Source organism: Anas platyrhynchos, chromosome 9, assembly GCF_047663525.1.
Source record: "Anas platyrhynchos isolate ZD024472 breed Pekin duck chromosome 9, IASCAAS_PekinDuck_T2T, whole genome shotgun sequence".
NCBI lineage: Eukaryota > Metazoa > Chordata > Aves > Anseriformes > Anatidae > Anas > Anas platyrhynchos.
In genome coordinates, this window is record NC_092595.1 from 16,927,428 (window position 1) to 16,947,260 (window position 19,833).

A 19,833-nucleotide genomic window follows, 5' to 3' on the forward strand; every position below is an offset into this window, starting at 1 on the left:
GTTGTTACCAACCCGTGCTTATACCTTGATCTTAAATTCCAGTTTCTTCTGGATGCTGATCATCTGCTCTGTTCGGCTCATCTTCCTGACACCTTCGTTACACGCTTTCACCACCTGGAGAAAGAATAGGAAGATTTGTCTCCAATGGCCTGAACAGGTAAGTGCTGCAAAGCGCAGAAAGGCCTGACCGTGATAGGGGAAGTGCCTTGCTGTAACAGGAACTGAACGAACCAGGCTCATACACCAACACTGTATTCATGTGAAAAAGGGAAGGAGAACAAAACAAAAAAGAAAAAAAAAAAAAACAGCACCCAGAAGACGTTACAGCCAGAAGCTGAATATCAGACCACGTTAGATGGCTGCCTTTGGTACTGAATAAGACAGTGCTAAGCAACACTTCTGGCTGTGCAGCAAAGGGAACAGCTCGTTTACCAGATTCTGACACACCATGCGTCTCTCCCATCTCCAGCATTTGGAAAAGAAAAAAAAAGGTACATGCGCAGTATTATCTTCAAGAAGAGAACAAACCAAAGAGCTTCATTTCAAAGGCAGAAATGTTGTGGTTCTGCCAAGCAGCACCAGCTGCCACAGCTATGATGGAATGTCCCACAAAAGCGATGTTCGTTGTGGTCCATCTGGGTCCAAGTACAAACTTTTGACAGAAAAAGTACAATGTGCAGGCACTACCCTGTTACAGGGACCTTAACCTAGATGCTACTGCTTCTTTCATAAGGAGCAACTCTCTTGAGACCTGGTTAGGTAGAAAAATTATGTTGGAGAACATGCTCCACTTTGTGCACTGCTTCTGTTACTGAAAATCCACTAGAACATCAGCAACTAAAACCACAATCTGCTCCTGCCTATCCAATAAGGTACTTGCAGTGAAAATTAAGCACTAGCTGGCCTCTGCTGTAATGCCTGTACCTAGCCGGATGCTAGGCATCTAAACTTAAATGTTTTCAGATAAGTAACCATAAGAAGGGAGTTAGGAAATCGACTACAAAATGAGCATTTTTGCATCAGCAATCCTTGTCATCTGCATGCTGCAGTAACAGCCTTCCTCAAACTTTTAACCAATGTTAAAAGCAAAATAGGCTGGTAGATGCATCGTCATTGTGCAAATATAAAGCAACATACATGTAGAATATCTTGTTGTTAAGGCCTCTGTTTTTATCCCTAGAAAACTCCCAAGTGTAGACTTCGTACGCTAGTTTAGGGTAAATCCAACAGTCATTTTGTTTTAGTATTTCAGTCATAAGCTGCAACCATATCCTCAGGCTGATACTCCTTCAGGCTGATGCTCTAGCACAATTTTCAACTTGAAATGCTTATTCTGAATTGCAGGATTCAAGAGCTACTCCAAGCTTCTAAGGGTCATTAAGAGAAGGGGATTCAAAGACCTCGGTCCCTGTAGTGCCCTGTTCCAGCCACGTAGCTGCCAGTAACTCCAGGTGGCATTCCAGACCTGTCAAACGTGTCGATCAAAGGGGGGATCACCCTGTATGACCATGTCAGGAACAGCCCCGCTGCAAAACAATGCCTGTCCAGCACTTTGTGCACAGCAGTAACAAGCACAACTGAATTCCACCTGAACATCAGGGGTTGTACCATCGTCAGCTGAAAGGGATAAAGCAAGTATGTTCATTTCATTGAGAAACTTATTCTAGGTCAGAGGAAGAGATGTGCTGCATTGGAGGAAACCTGATACAGTCATACTCGACTGCCTGTTGCAGCTAATCACATCCCTCAGTAGGATCCATCGCCCTCAGGCATCTGCAAAAACACCTTGTATTCTTGAAAACCCCAGGGGAAAGCATTGTCTCTTCCTAGAGAGGAAACATATGTATCTGTTGTTAGTAAGGGATTTTTTCCCTGACTGACAATAAATAGCTGCTGCATTGGTTCATCTTTGAGAGCAAGGAAGACTTTAAAAAAAAAATTACTCTTGAAACATAGCACTGGGATTTGAAGAAACAGCTCCAGGAGTGAACGAATGCAGTTTGTAGGTCTTTTCTGGGGAGAAACTGGGCATACTTGTTTAATCTTAATGGCCTTCAGATGTAGTTCATTCACGCTTACCGTTTCTAGCTCCTTATGTGCATCCAGGGCAGTGGTTTCCCTCTCAGACTTCTCTTCTACTTTCTTCAAAATATTCTGTAGGGGAGCAAAGGCTGTGTTAACTTTCCAATCTGACAGCATGGAAAGGTCTTTGCTATACCTGGAGTTATTTCTGGCCATTGGCCTAATTACAGGGTGGATGATAGAGTACAGGGACTCACCTCTTAGCTCCTGTTTTTCATTAATGCTTGTTCCCATCTGACTACTACTGAATATCTATAAGAAGAATAGCAGGCAGACCCCTATTTTATTTAAAAAAATAGCTAGAGCTGGCATTAGCAGGTAGTGTTTGCTAATCCAAGTTGGATAAGATCTTTTGGGACTCAGCTGCCTCCTCATCCCTAGAAGCGTGTCCTCCAGTGCAATGCTCAGACATGCTGGCAAAGCACAGCTGCCACAGCCTGGCCCAAGCCACCCTGATTTGGGTATTACACACAATTCTGGAGCTGTTCTACACTGTGCACCTGTACATGAGCAGCCTAACCAATAGGCAGTTGGGTTAATGTACCACTGCTACCCCTTCTAGCAGCTCTACAGCAAAGCTCTTCTTCAACTCTTATTTAGTAAAAACTACAAGGCAAATTCAACATCAAATTGGATGTGTTCTCTCTGTGACTGAAAACTTTTCCAGAGCTGATAATGTCTTATTCTGTGGAAAAGCTTCACCCAGCTCTAGGGCTGCTCTTGGCTGTTTGTAAGCCTTGTTACGAACCATTGGACATGAGAACTCCAGGAGTGATGCAGAAGACCTTTGGATGATACAGAAGAGCAAAACTCTACCTGCACGAGTAGCTTGAGCCGAGTGATCCTCTGAAATGGCAAAATCAGGAAGGAAGAAAAGGACAGGCCTTTGCACTTGGGATCCAGCTCCAGCTGTGAGATCACTTCCCGGAAAGCTGGCTTGTCCTGGCTGAGGAGAGAAAGTGAGTGAGTGCCACCTCGCATGTGACTTCGGTGTGTGGGTGGTGACCCAAAAGCAGCCTAGTCCCACAGGCAGCATCTGCCTCGCTTCTCCCAGGAACAGAAAGGAAGGGAGGAGGAACCAAATGCTTCTAGGTGTATTTTGGTTTGAATCCAGAGCTATTTATAGAGTTGGGGGATGGAAAAAAAATAGTCTTTTAATGTACAAGCTATGGTAGCATGTTCACATGTGTAGCACATCTAGCTTAGCAGCATACGCTGTGTGCGTAGGTGTGTGTGAATGGGGTGTGTGTCCAAGTAGATGAGTCACAAGCATAATTATATATTTTTACACAGTTGGATCTCTGTGACAAGGTGAAATTCACACAGTCATAAGAACAAGACAAGCCACAAAACTTGGCTACTCCTGGCTGCTTAGCAGGAGGATGGAAATCGTTATCTGGCCTTAGAAGAGCACAGGCCATCCCCAGGCCATCCCTGACTGTGTTCACAGCAGGTGAGGGCGTTGCTGAGCCCCAGATGTGGCTGAGCCCCAGACGTGGCTGCGCTGAGCTATTTCACAAGCCCCAGCTGCTGCAGTCAAAGCCAGCACCTCCTGGTGACTGTGAGGGCCAGCCATGTGGAAGACTTCTGGAGTCCTGGCTAGCAAAACCAGCATGGATGAGAAGACATTTTTAAGCATGCAGAACCTGTCTTCACTGCCTGTGACTTGCAGCACTCCAAGAGAAGCCGCTCCGAGTGCTTCTCCTGCTGCAGCAGGTACTTGTGTCACTGTGTCACTTGCCAGAGCCACAGCAGAACGGACCTGAGCGTGTCTGAGAAATGTAGCCAAAGTGGGGGCAACTGTGGAACACCTGAGGCTTCAAGTTCAGCCAAGTGCTGTGAAACTCTTGGGCTAGCTTGGAGCCTGAGGAAGAGTCTATTATTTTCAACGTCCTCCATATTCTCTCTCAGATGAAAAAAAGACTGCCCTCTCAATTTGCATCTAGGAATACTTCCAACTCCAATTGGTCCTTTTCAAGCTCAGGTAATCCAGCCTACTGCTGGTTCACTTCTGAGTATTTAGCTAATGACTCTGGACACACTGTTTATATTGCTCACCTCTGACTCAAGGAAACCCTGCAGTACCCTCCTTTTAGAGAGAACAGTTGGCCAAGCTCAGCAGAGGCTGCTTGGAATGATTTTTATTTTTTTTTTTTCTTTTTTGCCTCAAAAGCTGGAGATCAGAGAAAGGAAAGGATTAGGGCTCATTACACTCCCCCGAACCAGCTGCTGCTATGGGGAGGAAATATAGTGCAGCATGTTCAATGGGCTGTCCTGGAGGAATCCAGGCCATTGTAACTGAAGAAAAAATTAATCCTCCTGCTCGAAGACAAGCCTGTAGGGCACTCTTTGTTTTGAGATGGTAGAATTCCTACTGGACCAAAAGACTTGCTGAACTTGAAAAATAATGCAAAAATATCTTGGATTATATCCTCAGGCATTGTGCCTCTATTTGTAACACCAGAATGTGATGAAAATGGCTTTTTTTTTTTTCCCTTTTAAGAAAGTTTTGTTCTTTTGAAAAAAAAAAAAATCTCAACTTTGGGAAGGTTCAACCCTTCTGAGAAGCTCTGGAAAAGCAGTGGCTGTTCTTGCCTTCAGAGAGTTGCATCATATTCTCAGCCTTTCAATCTCTTGTCTCTGCTTGCATTTTAAAAACGCATGCTTTCACAAGCGTGTGTTCTCATGTCCACCGAAAGCATTTCCCACAGCTGGGAACTGCTAGCTCTGAATTCACTTGGTATGCTCCTTGCCTACTCTCTCACCCCACCCTTACCATAAAGCCTTTTAATTATATTTTCTTTTTTATAAATGCAGAGTAAAATCAGTGCAGAGGGAAATCCTGCGTCTGTACTATTTAGCAATACTGAAATTACTGCTAAATCAATGGCCTGTATGACTTTGGAAAGCAATACAACATCAAGCACTGGAACTTACAGAAGCTGCTTGTAAGCTCTCTCCTGGTAGGTCTGGTTGGAGACGTAGGTGATGTACACAGAGAAGTGATTAACGGTGTGCTGGTAGACGATATCGCACACATCCGAGATCACAATATTCTCCTCCACCCGTTGCTCAAGGTCCAGCAGGAAGCTAGATAAGAAAATCAGCACTCGTTATGACCTGCACGTTCAACATAATTCCCAGTTTCTGCCCCTGGGGCTGAAAGCAATTAACGTGTCCGCAAGCTTTTTGAAAAGGCTGGGTAGCAGACTGCTCAGTCTGCTCTCTGAACAAATTTAGCTGAAGAGATGCCGTTCAGCTAGCCAAAAATCCAGCGGCAGGTGTCTTACCGCTCGCTGACAGCCATGACGTCCAGGACATTGGAGAAGAGGATGTGTGCCTCAGACTGGTGTAAGATCTTTTTCAGGCGTTCGTTCTCCATGAAGTGAGACACCAGCAGATTCAGACTCTTGTAATACGAGGCTTCGGAAGTAACCAGCTCAAACATTGCCTGGGGGAGAATCCCAAAGAAGGCCATCAGCAGGTACCTTCTACTTTCACAGTGTTAATGGGAACATCTATGCTGCATGGAGCCGTGGACATTGCCCCCACCCTCCAGACCCCGCGTGCAGGGAGAGGTAAGCGTTCAGGGGGTATTTTCCATGTGTAACATAGGAGAGAAAATCTTCCCCATCTTCCTCTCCTCTCCCCTAGGCTGTTTGACCACATTTCCTTCCACTGCACCTTCCCAGCAGAATTCTCTATCTCTCAGACGAGCAGTCCCACGTGGTGCACACATAAAAGCCCTTCCTACACCCCCCCAGCATCACTCAAGTAGTTTGCTCAGAGGGTGCCAAGTCCCCTGCACCCCCTGCCACCATCCTGCACGTTCCTCTCCCCCACGGGGAGTTCCCTTTGGCAGTCTCCACACCCCTTCCAGCCCCATACTGATCCCGCAGCACTGGCTTGCCACGGCTTGTTGTGCTCCCAGCAGGGTCTCCTTGCACCACGTCTGCCTGTTTTAGAAAAGCCCAGGGCAGGGGTTGGCTGCACAGCAGCACCCTGTGGTCCCAGCACGTGCTCCTTGGGGCACAGCAGATACAAATGCACAGCTGTGGTGCTGCAAAGCCCCGCGTGTTCCCTGAACCTAAGCAAAGCCCAGGTGAGGCTCCCTGGCCAAGCCCAGCCATACACTTTTCTGACCCACTTCACTGAGGAGCGGGACAAGGCACAGCAGTCCCAAACTGTTACTGTGAGGTATAAACAATCTCTGAATTTCAGCACTTGCTCTTCCTATTAATAGCGAAGTCACTGGCATAAAGCCCAGCTTCCTCGGGCCAGGGATGTGGTCTGGGGAAGCAGAAGGACAATCTGATGGCTTGATTCAGAGATACATCTTAACAAGGTGAGGATGTAAAGCTTGTGTATAGCAGGTGCCAGAGGGACAGTGCACTATTGCTACTCAGAGTAATTACACTCCAGGCTGCGTGCAGAGGTCGATAAAGCAAGTGGTTATTGACACAAATACCAAATCCATTCGTTTAAGTAAGATTAATTTAAGATTCTTGCAAAGGCTTTGACATGGCAGAAAATCATTAGCTCCTTCAGGCATCTCTTGATGAAGGTGTGTCCTGGGGCTGGGCCGTGCTGCTGTTAATGAAAAAGGACCTTTTGGTAGCAGACGTCCCACTTCCTTGCCCCTAAAGCTGCTCCGGCAGTGCAACTGCCTGAGTGCCACCAGCTCTGAGAGCCTGCATGGGCCCAGCCAGAGTTGTTAAAGTAGCAAAAGAGCAGCAGGTATATGCAGTATTTTTTATTTTTTGCTGCACATATGGAAAAGTATCTTCCAGGTTAGCAGGGGGTCTTGTGGACTGATTTATTTCGTTTCCCTTTTTAAAGAAATGATTTGAAACTCTCCGCTGATCAGTTTTTGGGCTTTTCCTGGAGATGTTGCTGTGCATTACAGGAGGACCCAAGGTACAGAGACCTGGATAATAGTCCTGATGCTGCTGCAGGGCAAGAGCTGGGGGGATGAGCACAGTGAGGAGGGACTGTTACCAAATGCCGAACTGCTGAAGTTTCAGTTGAATTGATGTTTCCATTCATTGTGTGGTTAACAGCATAAGAAATAATTGCAGTGGGCAGAAAGTCAGATGGGCCTCTAAGCAGGTGGTCCTGTCCTGTGCTGCAGGAGGCTGTGCCCATACAGCCCCTGAAGGGAGACAAAGCAAAGGATGCAGCTGGGAATGGAGGCACTTAGTGCATGGGGAACAGCTGGTGTTTAAGGAATAAAAGGATGTTTTATTTTCTTCAAGAACACGTTCCCAGTTAGAAAAATGGATGACTGGCTAGGTCCCCAAAATACACTTCTTACAGTAGCTTGTTTTAATATCTGAGAAGAATAGGTAAAGATGCAACGAAGAACAAGATGGGATGCGTAGGGATAGCTTATTCCTTCCCAGTACCCTGAGGACTGATACTGCCGGTCATTTCACTCTGCAGCTTTCCAGCTACTCCAGGCCAGGACTTTATTTTCTGCTGGGTCTTTGCAGGATGACCGTGAGAGTCAAGGTTAAGATCTGCCGCATTATTAAGGTCTTTAAACCCTCTGACAACTTGCCTAATCTATAAGCTTGCTTCCTAACGTGCAGACACAGAAGTTCCCACTGCCTCTGTTTGGAGAAATTAATTTGTGTTTGCTGCCCAGCATGGTGTGGGGGTGCTAAGGGAGTGCAAGTTGCAAGCAATATTGAAATCCATAGTGAAAATATCACAGGGTTCTGACTTAAAGGAGATGCCAGGGAAGGCAAGGTTATCTCTGCTGGTCAAGAAAAGCTTCTCTGAGTGTTCACTACAGCATGTGCAAAACAGAAGTTTCCCAAGTGACTCTGGAGATCCAGCTGGTCCCCTGCAGACTCCAAGTACCCCAACGCCTACTCGAAAGAGCCCAGACTGCTGTTTCCCAGTAGAATGGTGCAAACGAACTGCAAACAACTGAACTGTGATGTAAGGATGAGATCTCTGAGAGCAGCTGAACTCTGTTGAGCTGAGCTCTAAACAGACACTAGATAAAAGAGCAAGAACTTCTGGCTTCAGAGCTGCAGAAACATCTAGAAAAAAGGTGAACTCAATGTCAACTGATGTAATACTGTCTCCCCGAGCCTATAAACAGTCTGAAACTGTCTCTTGGAAACATGACCAAGAGTTTCCTGAGTCCTCTGGGTCATTAACTTCATGAAATCTACCACTTGCATAAGAGCTGTTCTAATGGTTTTCATTGCTTGTATTTTGGCAGAGAGACTAAGAAAGGAAAGAAAAGTGAAGCAAAAGTAAAAAGGAAAAAGAAGATTAAAAAAGGAAAAAAAGTTAAGAGTCACCAAAGACATGAGTAAGTAACCCAAAGGCTAAATCCTGTCTGAGACAATATGATGTTTTATTGCATAGACTGAAAATATCTGTTCCCAGTAGGTCGGATCTTCCTGTAAACCACCAGTGAATCCAGGGGGATTCTAACCCAGCCTAGGAGGGATTTTGTTTTGAGCTGATGCCACGGGATTGGCTGTGACCAGCTCTCAGACCTGGTCGTCTTCACAGGGTGTGTACGACATCCACCTGCCAAAAGTGCAGTAAGGACAGCACAAGAGCTCTCTGGAGGAGGGCAGCTCAGTTTTAGAGCATATTTAGAGGTTCGAAAGCTAAGGCTTGCTCAAAGAAGGAAAGGAAATTAAATGTTTTCTGGACATTTTTGTGGAAATGGAAAGACTGCCTCCCTGTCAAACGTTCTTCCACAGAGGCCACATCACCGCTGCACGCACCGGATTCGAGTCCCTCTTTTGCTTAAGCAAAGATTTTCACAGCAGGTGCCCTCTGATCCAGATTCACACTGTGTCATGCAGGTGCAGATTAGTCTGCCTACCTGCCAATTTTTCTAACACCAAAGTGACCAGGATCCAAATAATCCCTAGAGAAAGTTTATCAAAGCCTATGGTTTATCAAACCATCTCAGCAACAATGGTTCTGTTCAAGTTATGAGGATGCATTACTCATACTCAATGTTTTTTGTCATTGCTGTTGTTTTGTTAATCTGTCAGTTGTTTTGGCCAGCTCCACTCAGCCTGGAATCTCCTAACACACGGAAGGTGAGTCACGTGTAGCAAGTAGAAGAGGACAAAAAGAATAAACAATATAGTTAAGTCAAACGACAACAAACTGAAAGGTAGAGATATAGACTGGGAAGGAGGAGTAAACCGGAGCCTCTCCGCAAAAAAAAACTATGCCAATAATGGAATTTAAGGTTCGTGCTGAAAAGTTTCCCAGGTTAAATGCTGTTCCTTCTTACCTCTGGATCGCTCCCTTTTCAAAGCCTAGTACCTCTGTGACAGAATTTGTTTTAGCCTACGTTACATGTAATACGTGGAGTGTTTTCTCTCCAGTCACTTGTTCCTCCTGCTACATGCATGTTGCCTGTCACTTCCTTCACACTGACTCCATGTCAGCACTTCTTTTGGCTTGGTCTGCTTTCTTCATCACTAAATTTTCTATGCACTTAAAAGAAAGTCCTTGACGATTCATGTTTTGCTGTGTTTGATGCTCAGCAGATGTCTGGATAATTAAGCTACCCTATGAATGATTTAGTCATTTCTGATAATTATTCTAGTAGCACATAATTTGTGTATTTCCCTGACCCCTGCGGTCTGTAACGTGTTCTTTGTTTTTTCTTTTGTTCTTCCTTTTTCTACATTTTTGCCTACATTTTTGTGACAGTTCCAGTTGTTGTTTTACATTTTGTTATTCTGACATTAGCTTTAAATTAAAAAAGCTGATGTGGCTGAAACCATCGCTGTCTGAATTCTGTTTGAGTTCCCAGGGCTAACAGCCCATGCTGCAATTTTTTTTTTCTGAAATTGCTGAGAGGAGGTGGGTGTTTGTTTTTTTTTTTATTTTTTCTCCCTGAAACTCCATTTTCTGGGTCACTCATTCCAGTGGGGACTATAACAAATTGCCTTTCAAGAGACTTTTCAAACATCCATTGCTCTTCCAGTCAATTTTCTTGTTTTGATGCTTGAAAAACAAATGTCTTGGTTTTTATCTCGTGTTGATGACCTGCTTGGTTATTTTCCATTATCACCAATACTGAAGACCAGATTCCTCCTTTCAGCAGGTGTCACCTTTCTCAGTGTTGCCTCTTTCATTTTGCAGATTGCTGCAGGTGAACAACTTTATCTCTGACTGCTTAAGCCCTGCACCATCCCAGCTGTGGCAGTGTTGCCTTCCTCAGCTGTAAACACTGGTTTTTGCTTTGACTTTCTCTCCATTCATGCACTCACGTTCCTCCCTGTGGTCTGACTAATGCTCTTCTACCTTTTCCCGGCTGAAGAGCTGCAAGCACTTCTAGTCACTGTGTGTAACGCAGCTTTGAAAATAAAACAGGGCAGAAAGGTACAATTTTGCACTTAAGACATTTACTCCACATTTTCTGCTATCGTTTGCTTTAGGTGGATTCTTCCAATACTCCTTCAGGAAGCTGAACACTTTCCATTCACTGAAGCCGTCCTCTACAGCTGCCGTTCACAATTCACGTTTGAGAACAGTTCTCTCAAATTCAGCTCTGCAGCGGCAACCACTGCTTGCTGAATTCAACATCATCTCTTTAATCGCCTCAGTGATTTCTCCAGCACTCCTCGTTTTCTGTGCTTGACTCTCCTCGCAAAGCAAATTCTCCACTCTATCTGTTCGATGTTCAGCCAATTTCACAGCTTTCTGGCTTTCAGCAGTTTTATAATCTCTCACTGTACTAATCCAGAACAAACAGGAAGGAAATTTCAGCTCCGATAAAGTAACGAGAGGGGAGAGCACAGCACTTCTTTAAGGCAGTGCTGTCCCGCCTCCATCGGCTTCATTTCTGTTGTTATTTAAGCCGAAAGAAGAAAATTCAGCACATGTAATGCTGGGGTCTAGCAGATATTTTTCTGTAGAACACCTACAGGTAATGAACGTAACTCCAGAGAAATGGCAGCTTTTGAAATCTATAATGCAAACTTCTAAGCTGATGTTTCTCTGTAGGTGACTCCTCGTTTTGAAGCAGAAAAAGAAGAGCTTGTAGTTTTTCAGAGGCCAGATTGTGTTTGTAATGCTGGCAGTCAGAAGCACCGTGTTTTGCCAGGTAAACAGAACAAATCTGATATGGAAATAACAAGTGCAGAAGAACATGGAAAAGCAACAAACCATTTCAGTCACCTTCAGCTGTAACCCTGGCACACTAGCAGTCTGTGCTGCCAGCCTAAGCTACCCTGAACAAACACAGGTCTCTCCCACCGAGGCTGTAGCTGAAGCCCTGCCCCTCGTGCCCCCAAGATGTGAGACCAGCCCTTCCAGGGAAACAGCGAAGCTACAGCCTTTGCCAGGACCAGTGTGGGACGTGTACACACAAGCGATTCATAAATCTTGACTAGGCAAATACAAGTAAGCTCAGGGAGAACTGCTCACACCCTGAGATGTTCTTCAGCATTTTGAGTTCAATCACATGTGCCAGGGCAGAAGGGATACAAAGGTAGGGCGTCCTCACCACGAGCCATCCTGGCACAGACGGATTCACGGGGCCAAGCCTGTGAAGGTCCCTCACTCACATCACAACACCACCCTAAACAAGGTTTGTTCATCTCCGCTGCAGGCTACGGAGCCGGTGCTCCGCACTGCCAAGGAGCACTCGCGCTCCCCACGCTATCCAAAATAGCAACCAGTTGTAAACTGTTGTGTGACTGATGTTTTCACTAACTGTGGCAGCTACCCCCACCTACTCTGCTCATGGTTGATGTAGCCCTGTACATTTACGGCGTACGACTCTCAGAGACGTTACTGCGCTGCATGGCTAAAATGCAAAATTGCCTGTCAATATTTTTGACTGTTGTGCGTAAGACTCCAAGTAATGGCATTTAAAAATTAGGAAGCTTATCAATATCCATCACTTCCCTTTCCTTTAATGCTATCATATTTAAAACAGATTACAGGTAACTCTTGAATTCTAAGATTTTTAGTGAATTAATGTGCATTAGGGACCAAAAGCTTTACAGTTCTTGCAAGAACTCTTTCATTTGTAAATGGCTCCTAGCACTGATGCAGAAAAGGGAAAAGAATTTCTCTTTTGCTAAATAAATGTCCAGCAGCAACAGCATATAGGACAACACCTTGTAGCTTGAAAAAAAGTGAGTGGTGCTGACCAGTGTGACATGGAAAAGTGTTTAGCAAAACAAGGCTTATCTGTGACTGCTATGAAGCCGCTTGTTTTTAAATCTTGGTAACCTGACTCTCACTCTTTTAAGCAGCAACCCAGTTAAGAAACATTGCACCTTCCCCCATTTTACCTCCTGCAGCTTGATCTCATCTGGCTGGAGGATGCTAAGGACCCCGCTGCTCCGGATCTCTGGAAGATCCTGCCATAAGTTGAACCTGGAGTTGGAGTTCCTCAGCAAATTGATTTGTGGCGCAACTTTGTTCTCGGTTGTACTTGTAGGTTCTGTTTCAGACGGGGTTTCCTCACTGGGTGAACTCTCCTCTGGGTCTGTCTGTGAGTCTTGCAGTCGTCTGGTTTCGATCTCCTGGCGTGTAGATTTATCTCGATATTCCTGATACAGGAGCCCTAGGAGGCAATGTAACAAGTCTGAGAGGTTACAGTGAACAAAAGAGTAGCAGCGTATGGTGGGAACGGGTATTTGTTTGGCATTAGTTCACCTCAGGAAAGTCATACATGGTGTTTCTATTTCAAACAGGACTGGCAACCCTAAATGGAGACCATTTCTACATCTACAGTGTTGCTAACAATGATCTGCTAGCACAAAACCCGTAGTAACAGTCAGATGAATCCATCTGGTTACTTGCCAGGCTTTTAAATGTTTCTTTAAGGCCTTGGTATCTGTAATATTATGATGTTACAAGCTGTATAAATTGAAAGGTGTGTGTGTTGAAAAGTAACACTGCATCCACTGAAACTACTTTAAAGGATCAATTTGATGGCTATGAAAATCCTTCAGGAAGAAATGCTGGGCTGCTGTGAAGGCATTACACAAGGGAATGGTGGGGACTGTTACTTGTTTGTTTTGGTATTGACTTTGTGGTTAGCATTGGACATATTGCTTACTTTCTTTCTCTTTTAATTCCCAGTTTCTATGACAATTGGAGATATTAATTTAATGCTTCAAAGTTGCCTGAATGCCACAGCACCAGAGAAAAGGCTATGACTTCACACCATCTTGCTGCACATCGCTCACACGAGGTGTCTTCCGCGTTTCAGTTACTAACTTCAGCAGCAGATGAAATTGCACAGAATTTGCCCCAATTCCTGATTTCAGCTGACAGCAACAAACAGGTAGGAATCCTGAAGTTCCCTGGCCATCTATAGAAGGTCCTGCCTCTCTCCTAAGGCAGGCAATAAGTGCAGGAGGCACTTGTCCCATATCTCTTTCTAAGCCATCTGTAGGGCCCAGAATGTTAATTGTTTGAATATAAAATGTTATTTACAAGATACGAGAAGACAGGAGAGCAAGAGCCTAGTCTGAGTCAATCTCCTTACTTACCGAAGCTGATGAAATACATTTCAGATCATCTCCCTTGGTTTATACTTGAATCTCAGAAACGTAAAATGAAGAAAGATAAAAGTCCTTGATATTAAAAATAATAATATTACAACCCCCCTCCAAAAAAAAAAAAAAAAAAAAAAAAAAAAAGTAATTTATTTTGTCTGAATCATTAGGGATTAAAATCCATCTGGTCACTTGTAGTCATGAACCTGTATCTCAAAGCAGATTCCACGTGTAATAAGGTGAGAGACAACTGGGTCAGGAGTTTGTCTAGGGAGGGCATAACTGTAGCTGCCTAATAAATCTCTGGACCAGTTTTCACGAGGCTCTGCACCAGTCACTGCTAAAAACTCTTCTAGAAATATGCTGGGGGAAAAGTGCAGGCACAAGGACAGCAGAGCTGCAGTCTGTGAGTATATCCTGTTAGCTGTTCTCCCTGGAAAGACGCTCAATGCTGGATTAAAATAGCAGTAAGGGTAGCTGTGCCTAGGAAACCATACAGTCTTCTGCTAGCTTCCTACACGATAACTGAAGAGAGGAGACTTCCCCTGAAGTTTTGCATCCTGCTGCTACTTATATAATTTCTCTCTGCGTCAACTAGGCTTATATGGCTTTCCTAAGCATTTCTGTCTGTTAATCAGCACCAGTGAGGGTGCTGAGCATGCGTCAGGCTGGAAAGGCTCCTTGAGGAATGGAGCAGGGAGCCTGCCGAATCGGAGCAGCTTCCAGCAGCGCTGCTCTGTAAGCTCAGCCAGTGCTCAAAGGCTCTGGTGCAGTAGGGCACTGGGTACCTGCTGCCCTACCGACCTGCACACCAGAGTAGGCCAGGCTGGGAAATAACACCCCGAAGCAGTATGGCCAGTGCGTGGCTCAAGGGAAAACATGCTGAGAAACTGGAGCACGATCTATCTATTTTATTCATACCGGAGATAATTACATTTGCAGGATCTGATCATAGCGCTGGTGGGTCTGTCCTGCAAGTCAGAGGCAATTAAGGACATTTTGTATTTGCGTGAGGGTGATTTAGTCTCCCTTGTGCAGATCTGGAGAGCAGCCCTTTACAGAAGATCCTTGAGACATTTTCTTCCCTTGCTTTTAAGGAAACAATGTCCAGACAATGAAACTTGATTTTGTTTCCAGGTTCCCCGTCTGACACATCAGAGAGACCTACACAGCCTTCAGCTGCAGGCGATGCAAGTGCAGACACGGGGAGACCTGACTGACTAAAGGTATCTGCCCGCCAGAACTCGTTTGGAAATGCCACCAAGGTAACACATTTTAAGGAGGGAGCTGAGGAGAGACTGGCTGAAGGTCTTTCACAGACAGCAATATTAGGAAGAAACAGAAAGGTGGTATCAGCAGAAAGACAAAAGACAGGTTTAGGTAGAATAAGGGTAGGAGGAAACAGAGAGGATTGTGCTAGCAAGGACGTAAGATTTCCTTGCAGTCTTGGTGTGAAAGGTACATCTGTATGTTGGCAAGGAGGTTATGACTGGGAAAGAAAAGGCTTAGCTGATTTTACCTGCAACATTTTCAAAGAGACCTGGAGAAACCAAGCAAAAGCCTGCTCTCAGTGGAGCAGGAGATGGTTATGGCACAGGACAGGTAGTGTGACAGACGCAAGGTGAGGGCATGGGATCTCGACATGTTGAAAGGAGAGCAATAAATTTGGGAACCAACCGACTGAGTACACAGAAAGAAGCTGAGAACAGTAGTTGAACACGACGCTGAACATATGATAATTTAGTAAATGCCTATGTTTAGTAAGCGAGCAAGTATAGAATGTCAGAGATCAGTAAAAGCTCTGTCTGTTCCTTAATGTCCCAGCCATCGCTGCTGTCAGCTGGTTAAAGGCTAGCCATGGGCTCAGAGCATGGGTTTGGTGCTGCCTGTTGACTTTAAGTGCTTAAGCTTATGAAACTGTTCTTGGTAAGGGATGTTTACATAGTTTCTAAGTATTATATTAGACTTTTCCTTTCATGTTTATTCTATTTCATTTTGCTGTCAGTCTCCCTTCCTGGATCCCTTGCAAACTGGGAGGGGAATTGCAAAACTCGATACTAATTGGGGAAAATGCTCGCCTTAGAGAGTGATCTTAAAGTAAACACTATTACACTGAAAGCTATGTAAAATCTCAGGAGGTCCAGAGACATTTTTTTCTGAAATTCTCTGCTCCAGTTTCAGGCAAAAAGTCCATTAGTGCCTCAAAGGCAGGAGGAAAGAAAGGGAGCGAGTGTGCTCCAGCCACTTAAAATGACCTCTTTCCTGAAGATTAGGGTAGCACCTCTAGCTGTCAAAACCCTGTCTCTTTCCATCAAGGCACAAAAGACCTGTTTGCAATTAAACAGACATGTGTAGTGCTATCACACAGCATCCTTCTGATATACAGCACAAAAATATATATATGAATATAGCAACTAGGTTGCTTTGAAGTCCTGCTGGCTTTAGTATTTTATCATGCCTCTTAGCAGCACAGTCTCAGTAAAATGAGGACATACTGGCACGTTTGCCTTGGGAGATTAGTACCTATGCAGCCAAAAGTAAGTAACACGTCTGGCAACATCCAGCCAGATTGGGCAGCTCTCTTCCACAAAGTCCAGCACTCATCTGCCTTGCCTAGGGACAGGGTCCTGTCCCTGTCCCAGCAGCACTCCAAGAATCAGCCTTGCCACCACGAGCTGACAGCAAACTGCAGCTGCTTTCCTCTCCCAGTGACAGCTCAAGAAGCCTCCTCTCTCCCCCGGGGGGATGAGAATTGCTGCTCGTAAGAATATTTATCGGATTTTGCCATGCGAAGCGCTACGTCCCCACTCTCCACATTTGAGGATCTTGCGCTATCATTTCCAGAAATTAAACTGAACCCTTTAAAAAGAAAGCTTCTACCTTCCCAACACAAAAACTGCTTCGGGATGGGGCTCATTTTGCCGTTGCCCAAATCTCTCTGGGGAATGTCACAGCTCCAATGTGGGAAACCAAGAACCGAGCAGTGAAGGTCCTCTCCACATACCACAGAAAGGAGTCTGGTTGCACACAACAAAAATACCACAACAGAGAAAGCACGGCAATCCTCTCCTCCACAGCCTGCCCAGATAACCTCAACTCTGCCTCTGCAAAGCGACCCCAAGAAACTCAGCTTGGAAACCCGATGCGCTCCTTGGCAGCAGCGTGTGCCCATGGCCAACAGCTCCCTCAGCACGGCCCCTGCAGGGCTGCCAACCCCCTGATTGCCTTCTGCACCTTTCCAGGCACTCAAAACCAGCTTCTAGCAGCAGGTCCGGCCGCAGCCTCGCTGACTTGAGCACTTCGTGCTGCCAGAAAGCCCTCCTGGCTGAGGAGCAGACCCAAAGCTCGGTACCACAGCGTGGCTGCGGCCAGCCCGGGGCTCGCCTCGCCCTCACCGGGGCCGCTCCGCTCCTCGCTGGGCTTCGGGCCCGGCTGGGGTTGTTTTTTTTGTGTTTTGTTTTTGTTTTTGGGGAGAGGGCTGCTCGACGGCTCCTTACCGATGTGCTCGATCAGGTTCCTCCACGAGTCGGCCGTCATGGGGTGGGCGGGCGGCGGCACCTGGGTGGCGGCGGCGGGGCTCTCCTCAGCGGGGGGCTCCCTGTGGGACACGGGGCAGCCTCAGGCGGGGCGCTTGGAGGGAAGGGGGGGCAGGAGGGGGAAGGCGGCCCCTCCGCGCCCCCCGCCGTGCCCTCCATCCCCGCCTCCCTCCCCTCGCTCACCTGCCGGAGTCGTCCTGGTCGAGGGCGCAGGCGGCGCTGAGCGCCGCGGCCAGCAGCTCCATGGCCGGCGGCGGCAGGCGGCTGCCAAGAGGCTCCGGCTCCGGCTCCAGCGGCGGCGCGGGGCTGGGGGAGCCCGGGCGGTTGCCACGGTAACGGGGGTAGGAAGGCAGCAGCCTGCGCGGCGCCGAGAGAGGGGAGCTGAGGCCGCCCCCGGGGCGCCCCCGCAGCCCCCCGGCGGCCTGGCAGCGCCCCAGCCCCCCCGCAGCCTCTCCTCTGACCCCCACGGAGAGCCCTCGGAGCCTCTCCTCACAGCCCCCCCCCAAGCGTTCCCCGGGGCTCTTCACCCCCAAATCCCCTCGGAGCCCCCCGAAATCCCCTCAGAACCCACCACCTCCCCCCCCGGAGGCTCCCTCTCCAAAATCCCCTCAGCCCCCCCGCCCCGTTCTCCCCCCAGCCTCCCTTCGGAGCCCCCCGTCGGGCTTCCCCCAGCCCCTCGCGGCCGCTCTCCGCCTTCCCAAATCCCTCCCGAGCCCTGCCCGAGCCTCGCAGAGCCCCCTCAGCCTTTCCCGGGTCCCTGCCGAGACCCCTCAGGGCTCCCCGAGCCCCCCGCGGAGCCCGTCGGGTTCCCCGCACCCGGCTCCCTCAGAGCCCCCCGGAGCCCCTCAGAGCTCCCGCCCGACCCCCGCAGCCCCTCGCGTACCTCAGAGCCCCCCCCCCTCCGCGGACCCTCCTGGAGCCTCCAAAACGCTTTCGAAGCCCCCCCCCCAAGCCTCCCAGAGCTCCCGCACTGCCCCTCAGAGCCGCCCGCAGCCCCCCGTGCCCAGCCCGCAGAGACCTCCCCGGCCCCGGCCCCCAGCTCCGCTCCCGCGCAGGTCCCTCCTCCGCCGGGAGGCTGCCTGCCTCCTCCCCGAGGGCCCCCCCAAAAGGCGACAGTCCCTGCCCCAAAGACCCCCCACGTTCGCAGGCACCCCGACCTCCATCCCCCCCTCCCCGCTCTCCTGCAGAGAGGCTCCTTCCTCAGAAGCAGGGGAGCCCCTTCTCCATCCCTCCCTCCCTCCCTCCTCGGCAGGCACCCCACACACCCCACAGACCCCTCAGATCCCCCTGCCCCAGCCCTTCTCCTCCAAGGGCGACCACCCCACACCCGAGGGGGTCCTGCCTGGCACTGACCTCTCTCTCCCCCCAGCCTATGTGCGCCTGGCGGCGGCTTCGAGGGAGAAGAGGGGGTGGGCGAGGGGGGCTTTCCTGAACTGCTTCCAGAGCTGGTGCATATGGTGCATTTCTTCTCCGGGAATAAAACCCCGAGATGGAGGAAGGAATGTAACTCAGAAACTCAGCCTAATCCCTCCTGCCAGTGCTGCTCCCCTGGTTACCCCCCAGGATTGACCATTATCCTCCTCGCGTCTTCCCGCAGGGTTCTGCACCCGTTCGGTCATTTCCCCCGTCTCCCTCTCCTTAGCGTCGCTACTTCCATGAGGATGTATTTTCTCGTTTAGGCAGTAAGTATCTCAGTACTCAATGATCTATCTCTGTCTTCGTTCAGGTAATTGTTTTTCTGCCTCAGGGATAAATCCTCTTGAGCTCCACAGTGCGGTTACACCCGCAGATCGGTTCGTGTGCTCATGGGCATGTTGGGTGCAGCTCTTCCCTGCACGTTAGTAACCCCCAGCAAAAAAACGTCATCTGCACCACACTGCGATCGAGGAGTTAACAGTCAGAAAATGCTCGGCTATTCCTCACATTCACTTTCTCCCCGTTGCATAAATAAACACGCTTTATTCTGTACGTACTAATGTAATTTATGCAACGACATAAAATCCCTGCGTCAGTCTGTATATGTAAAATGGCTTTGCTTTTATCGTTTTGATATTGCTTTTGCTAAATGATATATCAGGATAGCTTCTAGCCAGCACATGACTATACATTCAGAAAAACTCCCTCGGCTTACGTGAACTAGATCTCGACCTAGCACACTAGAAGAGCTCAGTCCCTAAGTTGTTTAGAGGCAGAAGGGAAGAGAAAAAGAAATGTCTGTGAGGGAACTGAGGGTTGAGATCAGGCTCTCAGTCCAGCCCTGGACTGGGAGGTCGGATGACCAGATCACTGATGGGAAAATGTGGGGTCTTGTCAGCGTGCGGATGGGCGCTGGAGCCTGCTTTGCCACTTACAGAGGAGGAGGACAGACGGGGGGAGGTGTGTGCTGATTGTCAGCAGGTAGATGGTCAGTATGGCACGAAAATGGGTTATCAGCCAGTAAATACCAGGGCTGGGCAGCATGGAGAGGCAGATGACTGAGGAGGCAGCCAAAACCTTGTTGAAGGGATAAGTGAGCAGAGACTGTCTGAAACTCTGGGTAATGATTGACGTTTTGGTGGCTTGCTGACAGGGAATGTTGTCAGGGGTTTTAGTAAGTGGGTGGGATGCTAAAAAGCTTCTTTCTTTGAAGAGGGGAGGAAGGGCATTAATGGTACTGAGCACCTTTGTTATTTTGCATGTTGGAAATGTAGAGATGCTGT

At 47.8% G+C, this 19,833-nt stretch overlaps 2 protein-coding genes across 10 annotated transcripts in view; one reads left to right on the plus strand and one right to left on the minus strand.

Annotated features, from left to right (window-relative positions):
• Nucleotides 1–19,833, minus strand: part of NGEF (neuronal guanine nucleotide exchange factor) — a 57,347-nt gene that overhangs the window by 8,790 nt on the left and 28,724 nt on the right. For 5 of the 8 annotated variants that reach the window (XM_072042737.1, XM_072042738.1, XM_027464471.3 and 2 more), the window contains 8 exons: nucleotides 17,318–17,491; nucleotides 17,096–17,196; nucleotides 12,384–12,658; nucleotides 5,373–5,533; nucleotides 5,020–5,172; nucleotides 2,899–3,028; nucleotides 2,080–2,154; nucleotides 25–114 (listed from right to left, as the gene is read on the minus strand). In XM_072042737.1, coding sequence (XP_071898838.1) covers nucleotides 25–114; nucleotides 2,080–2,154; nucleotides 2,899–3,028; nucleotides 5,020–5,172; nucleotides 5,373–5,533; nucleotides 12,384–12,658; nucleotides 17,096–17,196; nucleotides 17,318–17,491 — 1,159 coding nt within the window. Of the gene's footprint in view, nucleotides 1–24; nucleotides 115–2,079; nucleotides 2,155–2,898; nucleotides 3,029–5,019; nucleotides 5,173–5,372; nucleotides 5,534–12,383; nucleotides 12,659–17,095; nucleotides 17,197–17,317; nucleotides 17,492–18,017; nucleotides 18,125–18,152; nucleotides 18,174–18,487; nucleotides 19,051–19,833 lie in introns of those variants that run through there. The other 3 variants (XM_027464473.3, XM_072042739.1, XM_038183831.2) reach the window with 3 other exon arrangements.
• NEU2 (neuraminidase 2) overlaps nucleotides 18,683–19,833 on the plus strand; it is a 36,084-nt gene continuing 34,933 nt past the window's right edge. For both annotated transcript variants that reach the window (XM_072042745.1, XM_072042744.1), the window contains exon 1: nucleotides 18,683–18,816. The gene's annotated coding sequence lies outside the window, so the exon portion shown is untranslated. The remainder of the gene's footprint in view (nucleotides 18,817–19,833) is intronic.